We start from the raw sequence: 9,308 nt of genomic DNA on the forward strand, positions 1-9,308 counted from the left end.
TCCACACTTTTTAAAAATCTTCTGTTCAGCTTCTTAACTTTCTGATTTCTTCTCTTTTCTTTGGCTTCTTGGCACTCTAAGAGCAATGTTCAGAGTCTCTTTTGACATCCATCTAGGTCTTTTTTCCTCTCTAGCTTTGTATGTCCTTTTGCATTCTTCCTAGATGATATTCTTGATATCCTCCCACAGCTCATCTGGTCTTCGTTCATTCGTGTTCAAGGTTTCACACGTGTTCCTGAGAGGTTTTTAATTTCAGATGGTGTAGACTTAAGGTCATATTTTAGTTCTTGGAAATTTGTTTTAACTTTATTTTAGTTAGGTTTAATGTTTAATTTCTTTAGCTCACAGTGTTAAAGAACATGAGTAGTTGATTGCCTGTTCCACAGTCAGTACTTGGCCTAGATTTCACAGCTGATATTAAGATGCAATGGACAGAATATTGTATGATTTAGCAAGCATCAAAAGAATATGGGAGGAATAAACAGTCTGTCCCAAAAAAGAATTGGCTGACCAGAAGAATTTAATGAAACAGTACATGATCAAGAAGCAATGGTGATAAAGGAAAAAATTCAAACACCTCTGAAGGCATAGAAAAATATAATTTAAGGCTATAAATATTTCTTTTTGGTTTTAAAACTGTGCAGTGAATTTATTTCAATATCTCTTATCTCTAATTAGAATCCCTAGTGAGTTACATTTTAGGCTGCTAACCAAAAGCTCAATTGTTTAAACCTACCAGTTATTTTTCAGAAGAAAGATGAGGTAATATGGTCCTACTAAGATTTACATTTCCAATAAAGTAATTTTACTTTGTCTTAGAATATTGAATCAATTTTGGCAGTGAGTTTGATTATATTTATTAGGCTAGAAATAGAAATGTACACTCCCCCCCCTTGGAATGTCTGAGAGAACTCAAGGTACTCTTTCTCTGTTGGAAAATAAAAGTAAAAACTGAAGTACATCAGACATCTAATTAATTTAATTTTTCATAAAAATTAGATTGTTGAATTGAGTTAAGAATTTGAACCTTAGGTATAAAACAATGGATACAAAGATCATTTCAGATAAAGTAAAATTATTTAAAGAGAGATTGTTCTTGGGTCTTAACCTGTTTTGTCTGGGTAAAATAATAGGATATACTCACAGGGATACTGACATAATGAGAGAAGAATTACTCAGGAGTCATATTATAAAAAAAGAAACGGAATAAGTAAATCTTCTAATCAGCTCACTGATGAGATCTTATTTATCAGATGATATTTTTCACTGTACAGCAGATCATTTGGAAAAAATAATAGGAGAAAAACTACTTGGACATATTGGCAAGATAGTTTTTTAATTGCTAATGAATATGATAATTGGAACATATATGCAACTAGAAATGGTAAAACTTATCACACCAGATACTTTCTTACTTAAAAAGAGAAAGCAGAAGAAGACATAGTACCGTATAATCCATTGACAAACAGCTCTGGATTTGGAAGACTTTGGATAATGGGCAGCCTGGAAAGATCCAGATGATCCAGTTAACAAAAAACTTCCGTCACAAACAGTGGCTGTGAAAACATGACAGTTAATATTTGGCAAAAGCAATCTAAATAAAAGAATTATTATATTGGAAAAAAAAAGCAATCTAAATGAAATTCAGAGTTTACTTCAAATCCTTTGTAAAATATTCATAATGGAATTAATTACTATGAAAGGATTAAATGGAAATTCATCACGTGTCATGTTTAAACTATATTAGCTGTAGTTAAATAGTTTTGTATAACCCAACACAGCGTCATTTAATAAAGTTCTCCAATTATAAATATTCATTTCTGCAGTATTTCTGTGTGCATTATTTTATATAGTAAAGAATTAAATATAACTGGATTATATACTTCCAATTTCAACATGCAGGAGAATGGACAATTTCCTCATGTTAGATTTACTGCCTCTGAATACCAACTAGGTCAGCTATGAATTGATTCCAATTTGAAATAATAACAATAATTTCAAAAAGGAAAGCTCTGGTGGCCTCATAGGTAGAAAGTTGTACTGCCAGCACCAAGGCAGGTGATTGGAATACAGCAGCTTCTCCAGGAATATAGATCAGCTATCTTCTCCCATGCAGTTTATAGTCTTCTAAAATAAACCGATGGGTCAGCTATGAGTCTGTTAAAACTTCACAGCAATAAAAAAAAGGAGAGAGACAGAGAGAATTTGAACAAATAATGGTAATGTTCTATTGGTCTTAAATTCTCCATTAAATTTAAGATAGATTGAATTTCAAATCTGTGCACACAATTATCATTTTTCTGGAGAAAATCACTGCAATAAATACAGGCAAATTGTACAATTGGTTCAGGTGATCTACAGAGAGTTTCATATGTCTTTAAACCTCATTGTATTCTTTAAACCTCATTCAGCCTGTTCTTTACAAATAGACTTTCTATTTTAGAGTCTTATTTAATATCTTTAATGTGTGCTTTTCCCCCCAATTATTTTCAACTTTTAATTGTTACCACAACTCAAACCGATTACTATCTAGTCAGAATTGACCTAAACTTGCACCTCCAGTGATTTGGTTGTAAATCACACAGGAGGAGACGGATCATTTTTCTCCTTCAGAGCTGCTGGTACATTTGAGCCCCCTTTGATAGGTAGCACAACTCCTATGAGCTATGTCAATGCAGCTCCCTTTAAGTATAATGGCATGTAAGTGTTATTGTGTATCATTGAGTTGGAATCGACTGGTAGCTGACCCTCCAGTGGGTTTTCAGAGGTAGTAATCACATGGGAAGAGATTGCCCATCTTTCTCCCAAGAGCAGCTGATGGATTTGAACCAAATGCCTTCGGGACTGCAGTGTAGAGTCTTACCGCGAGGCCACCAGAGCTCCCCATATAATAATCTGAGCTGTTTATTTAAAATGAGCTCTGGTGGCCTCGTGGTAAGAAGTTGCACCCAAAGATACACAGTTCAAATAAATTAACTGCTTCATGGGAGAAGGGTGAGCAGTCTCATGTGATTTTCTGCCTCTGAAAAGCCACAAGACAGGGGATGCAGGTCTTTAGGGGATGGGGTGAGGATATAATTTCTAAGTTTGTTTGGACTCGATGACACACAAGAAGAACATATTTAACACAGTACATTATAAGCTGTGTGTCATTGAAATTGTTGTTACTGAGGACCACTGAGTTAGAACCAACACATAGCTGAGTTTGTAGTGGGTTGTCAGGGGCAATCACAAGAGGAGATTGCACTTCCTTCTCCCGCAAAGCAACTGATGAATTTCAACCACATCCATTTGAGATTACAGCACAGCTTCTTACAATAGGCCACCAGAGCTCTTTATATTCTTGATAGCTGAATAATTTTTAACCACATTAAAGCCATCATGAAGGAAGAACAAAATGTCATGTTCTATAGCTTCTGGTGGTCTATTTATTACTGTTGTTGTTAGGTGCAGTCAGGTCAACTATGACTCTTAACAACTCTGGGAAGAACAAGTTAGGACCTTGTTCGATCTTGTGCCATCTTTACTTTCTCTGCCATGTTCAAGGCTATTATTGCAGTCACTGTGCCAAACTATCTGACTGAGGGTCTTCTTCTCTTTGATCATCTGCTCTTCCTACAATCTCCTCCCAAAGTGATTTACAGCCTCAGAAACCCTGGGGAAAGCCAGCTGTGAGAGGGTACATTTCCATTGATAAAAAGCACCAACATTTAAAAAAAAAAAAGTATCTTTTTCCAAGGACTGGTTTCTCCTGACAACATGCCTAAATTTTGTGAGACACTGTCACTATCCTTGTCTCAAAAGAAATACCCTCCATAAAAAGAAATAAAATCAATTTAGTAGTCACAATCTTAGGTCATTGACTACATACTTAGGTGCTTAGTTTTGTTGACATTATATTCTAAGCATCTGCCTCGTTTATCTAATTGGTTTTATTTCCTCTGTATTAGAAGCATTGCGAGATGGCAGAAAAAGGAAACAAGAAACAATTCTACCAAAATTAAATTGCTTATCTGGAAATTCAAGTGCTAGAATATACTAACTCAAAACGAAAGAACCCATTCTAACATTGTATATACACCAATTATGTCTGGTTTAAAATATAAATAATCATATGAAATTGACTTTTAAAATGCAAATAAGAAATAAATTAAGCATTGAGTAGCTTTTGAAAATTTGTTAAAATTCCATGGGTTTTGTTAAGTTTTTAATATTTTAAACCTAACTATGTTTATTTTAGAATATGTTAAGATTTGGTTGTAACAACAATGACCTAGGAATTGCACTGGAAGATGACTGTATACCCTCATTCCCAGAAGCTGGGGGTAGGTGGGTAGAGGGGGGAAAAACATGGACCAAACAGAACTAAGAAAGTGTGTGCCAGAGAAACAAAGATTAAATTCTAAACACTTCACGAAATAGACTAGAAGAAACACTGTGACTTTCTGGAAGAATAAAATCTCCTTATATAGATTACTTTAGCACAAAAGACAATTAAGGTAGATGTATCACAATTTCAAGATAAGCAGTAAAAGGATGTGAGTTTTAAAATGCAGAGATAAAGAATTTTCTAGCTCTGAAAGGAAATCTTCTTCCCCGTAAACTCCTGGACTAAACAATACCAAATTAATGGAACAACTAAGTCACAAGATGCTAAGATGATAAAGGTTAAAAAAAACACGAATTCTTATGTGGTATGACTTTGTGATCATAATCTATCAAGAAACTGTCTGCATTAGGCAATGAGAAAACTGCTTATCAGTGCACTAAGAACAACTACCACTGTAGTTCCAAAAAAGAATTTGTATTTAATATAGGATACTTATTCCTTAGCATTGTCTTTTCAGCACTCTAATACAATATTCAGTGTCTCATCTGACATTCATCTTGGTCTTTTCTTCCTCTTCTGCCTTTGTACTGATCTTTTGCATTCTTCACGGACAATATTCTTAATATCCTCCCACAGCTCATTTGGTCTTTGTTCATTGATGTTCAAGGTCTCAAACCTGTTCCTGAGATAGTTTTGAAATTCAAGTGGGATAGACTTAAGGTCAAATTTTGGTTCCTATGGATTTGATTTTACTTTCTTCAGCTTTAGCTTGAACGTCCATATGAATAATTGGTGGTCATTTCCACAATCAACTACTGGCCTGGTTTTCACAGATGATATTAAGCTTCTCCAGCTATTCTTTCTACAGATATAATCAATTTGATTCTTACACATATCATCAGGTGAAATTCATGTATATAGCCTGTATTTGTGTTTCTTATAAAAGGCATGTGAAATGAATAAATCATTGAATATGCAGAATTCTATCATTCTGTCTCCAGCTTCATTTCTGTCACCAAGTCCATGTTTCCCAGCTACTGATCCTTCTTTCCTATTCCCAATTTTTGCATTTGAATTACTCATTATTATCAATGCACCTTGATTGCATATTTGGTCTATTTCAGACAGCAGAAGTTGTAAGAAATCTATTTCCTCCTCTTTGGCTCTAGTTGTCAGTACATATATTTGAATGATAATGGTATTCATTGGACTTCCTTATATGTATATGGATATTATCTTGTCACTCACCACATTGTATTTCATGATGGATCTAGAAATGACTGTTTTGATTATGAAAGCAACCCCATTTTTTCCTCAAATTTGATCCCTAAAATAGTAGACCATATGATCATCTGATTAAAAATGTCCCATGCCAAGCCATCTCACTTGGAGAATACCTAGTATGTCAATATATGCATTACAATTCTTTCTTAACAATGCCCAATTTTCCTACATTCATGCTTCTCACATTTCACAATATATTCACTAATGTCTGTGTACAGCTGTTGCTCCTTCTTTGTGTTTCCATATCTGAGATCTCAGTCACAATTGCCATGTCTGCTATGTGCTCTGCTGTAAATAGGGTTTTCGAAGGCCAATTATTTCAGAAGTGGGTGGTCAATCCTTCTTCCTACTCTATCTTAATTTTTTAACCAAAGGCTAAAAAATTTTGACTGTGGATCAAACAAACTGTGGTTGACTCTGAGAAGAATGGGAATCCCAGAACATTTGATTGTGCTTATGCAAAACCTATACTTGAACCAAGAGACAGTCATCAGAACAGAGTAAAGACACTACATGATTCAAAACTGGGAAGGGTGTCCACCAGGCATGTAATCCTTTTCAATCTGTGTGCAGAAGAGATCATCAGGGACACTGGGCTGTACAAGGAGGAATGTGGCATCAGGATTGGTGGAAGATTCATCAACAGTCTGCATTATGCAGCTGACAAAACCCTGCTTGCTGACTGAGGAGGAGAAGCGGTTGCTATAGAAGGTCAAGGACTGCAGCCTTCAATATGGATTGAAGCTCAACATCAAGAAAACAACGATTGTCACCACTTGGCCAATTGGCAGCATCATTATGGATGGTGAAGAGATTGAGATTGTTAAACTTTAGTTTGCTTGGTTCCACAATCAACACTCTTGTTATCAGGAGCCAGGAAATCAAGAGAAGAGTTGTATTGGGAAAGTCAGCTGTCAGGAACCACTCCAAAGTACTAGAAGAGCAATGATGTCAGGCTAGAGACTAAGGTGTGCCTGATTTGGGCAATAAGTCTTCACAATTGTGTGCTATGCATCAGAGAGCTGGACAGTGACTAGTGATGATAGAAAGAGAATTAATGACTTAGAGCTGTGGTGCTGGAGAAGAGTATTAAATATACCATGAACTGCCAGAAGCAAAAACAGGTTAATCTTGGAGATGTTTTAACTGAGCTGCTTATTAGAGGCAAGGATTCTGAAATTTTGTCTGACATACTTTAGGTATATTGCAAGAAGGGACCAGTCCTGGGAGATGGATATCATGTTTGGGAGGGTGGAGAGACAGCACAAGAGAGGAAGACCCTCAATTAAATTAATTGATTCAGTGATTGAAGTAATGGGAGTAGGTATGTCGGAGACTGTGAGGTTGGCACAGGACAGAGTAGGACTTAGGGCTCTTGGACATTGGGTCGCTATGAATCACAAGCAACTCGATGATACGTAACAACAACAACATAGCATACTTAAAGCTAGATCTTAGCTGAAAATGGAGACTACCTGAAGAATATTTACTTGTGAATTAACAACTATGCTTCTAGGATTTATGAAGTTGGTTATTGTGTTCCAAGTATTGTCCTAAAGTCGATGTGCTATTGTTGTTGTTAAGTGACATAGAGTCACAGGTAACTTATGTACCAGAGCTTTGAACTCTGATCTATCCTGCACTCATTACCCAAGTTATTTTATCTTACTCTTCTACACTGTCCCTTCATATGTCCAAATATCTTTCTTCAGGGACTACTCCCTCCTGGCAACATGCCCAAAGTATGTTAGATGGAGCTTCAAAATCCTTGCCTCCAGGGAACATCCAAGTTTTACCCTCTCCAGGATAAACTTGTTTATTTTTATGGCAGTCAATCATATGTTCAGTTCTCTTCTCCAGCACCACAACTCAAAGGCATAAATTCTTGTTTAGTCAGCTTTGGGCTCTGATTCATAGCAAAGTGATTGCCAAGACCATGGCTTGAATCAAGTGTACCTTACTCTCCAGACATTGCTGCTCTTTAGCACTTTGTAGTGGTCCTTACAACAGATTTCTCCAGAGTAATTCATCTTTTGACTTCTCGACAACAGTTTCCAAGAGTGTTGACTATGGAACTGAGCAAACTTAAATTGTTAACAGCTCCAATCTCTCCTCCACCTATCATGGTGCTTCCAATTGGCCCAGTGGTGAAAATCTTTATATTCTTTCTGTTCCTCACAGTAAACCTATGAATCAGTAATGTGGAGAACAGAGATACCTAGAGGTCTAGAAGCTCTTAACTGAGTATTCAGAACCAGGTTGCTTGACTTCACTTTTGTTACACTACTCCAAAACAAGAATATACAGAACTTTCATGAATGTCATTACTCATTGTTCCAGCTACACTCCTGGTGGAGGAAAAATAATCTAAATAAAAAAGGAAGCATCAGGAAAAATCAAAGCAAAAGCATATCCTAGCATTTTCCAGGATCTTTGAATGTGGGAAATAGGTAAAACATGCAATATAATTCCAAAACCAAAAAAGAATTAAAGAATAAAATGGAAACAATAAGAAACGCAATTAAGAATTTGTAAGCCCAGTTTCAACTTCTTCATATAGCTAAATTACATTTCCCAGAAACTCTGGCAGTCATCTAGGACAAGGTGACTAACCCTCTTCAATAAACTACTGTGGAAATAAGTTCTTCCTTTTTACAATAGCTTTGGAGGACTGGGAGGTTGTGAATCTATAAAGCTTCCTTTTTTATGCCAGTGATGTAAGATGCAGTGGAAAACTCTGGGTAAATAGGCATGATGAAGAAGTTATCTACATCCTGTACAAATACTTAGAAGGAAGACTTTTGCCATTCATATTGCACTATACTGTAAGCTATGACTAAATATATTGTTCCTTCACACAGTCATTGTCATTGAGTTGTAGCCAACTGATTCTACAGTGTGTTTTTGGAGGATGTAACCACACAGGAGAAGATTATGAATCTGTCTTCTGTAGCGACTGTGGTGGGTTCTAAATTCCAGAGAGTCACTGGCTTTGGGTTAGGAGCATAACTCCCTAATTACTATGCCACCAGCGCTCTATCATTATCTGAAATTGGAAAAAGTTGGATTTGCTCTTATAGCACTTATCCCATCTTAACAAACTCATCAGACTCTCCAGTTTTCTATGAAGTTGGTTCATTTTAGTGAACATGGAAAACTACAAGTTCTGCTGTAAAGAACTTCTGTTCCATTACTACAGCCAAGCAAAGAGTATAAGTATTATCTCTGAAGACATTTAAAATGAAACTACAACATTAATGAACAATTTATATTGGTGGTGTTGTTGTTAAGTGCCGTCTAGTCGCAGGTGACTCATAGTGACCCAATGAAGGAGAGTCCTAAACACTTGGGTGCCTTTCATTCTCACTCCAGGTTCATAGGGTTTCCAGAGGCAAGCTATTATGGAAGTGGATGCCACTCCTCCTTCCAAGCTTGTTTTAATCGGGGAGTTTCAACCCACTCTCTGTCCACATTGGGTAGCCAACCATTAACACATTTGACACATCTGTGTCACAGTGTTCAGCCTCACAGTAACCACATTAATCAAGTTATATATTCCAGAAAGTTATAATTTCAAGAAATAGGCCTGTGGGTTTTGGATCTTTTGTATATTATTTAATTTCATTACAGTATGGGACTGTTGATGCTAATTTTCCATAAGGCAATACAAAGCAAGATAGCCATTAAAACAATA

At 36.2% G+C, this 9,308-nt stretch overlaps 1 protein-coding gene across 1 annotated transcript in view; it reads right to left on the minus strand.

The window, feature by feature from the left end:
- The window catches only part of TMPRSS15 (transmembrane protease, serine 15), a 272,391-nt gene that overhangs the window by 199,440 nt on the left and 63,643 nt on the right, over window positions 1–9,308 (minus strand). The window contains exon 10 of the mRNA XM_006889826.1: window positions 1,448–1,556. Within this exon, the coding sequence (XP_006889888.1) occupies window positions 1,448–1,556 (109 nt within the window). The remainder of the gene's footprint in view (window positions 1–1,447; window positions 1,557–9,308) is intronic.

The sequence above is a fragment of the Elephantulus edwardii genome, unplaced genomic scaffold (assembly GCF_000299155.1).
Source record: "Elephantulus edwardii isolate Elephantulus edwardi_28Jun2011 unplaced genomic scaffold, EleEdw1.0 scaffold00081, whole genome shotgun sequence".
In the NCBI taxonomy this organism is placed as follows: domain Eukaryota; kingdom Metazoa; phylum Chordata; class Mammalia; order Macroscelidea; family Macroscelididae; genus Elephantulus; species Elephantulus edwardii.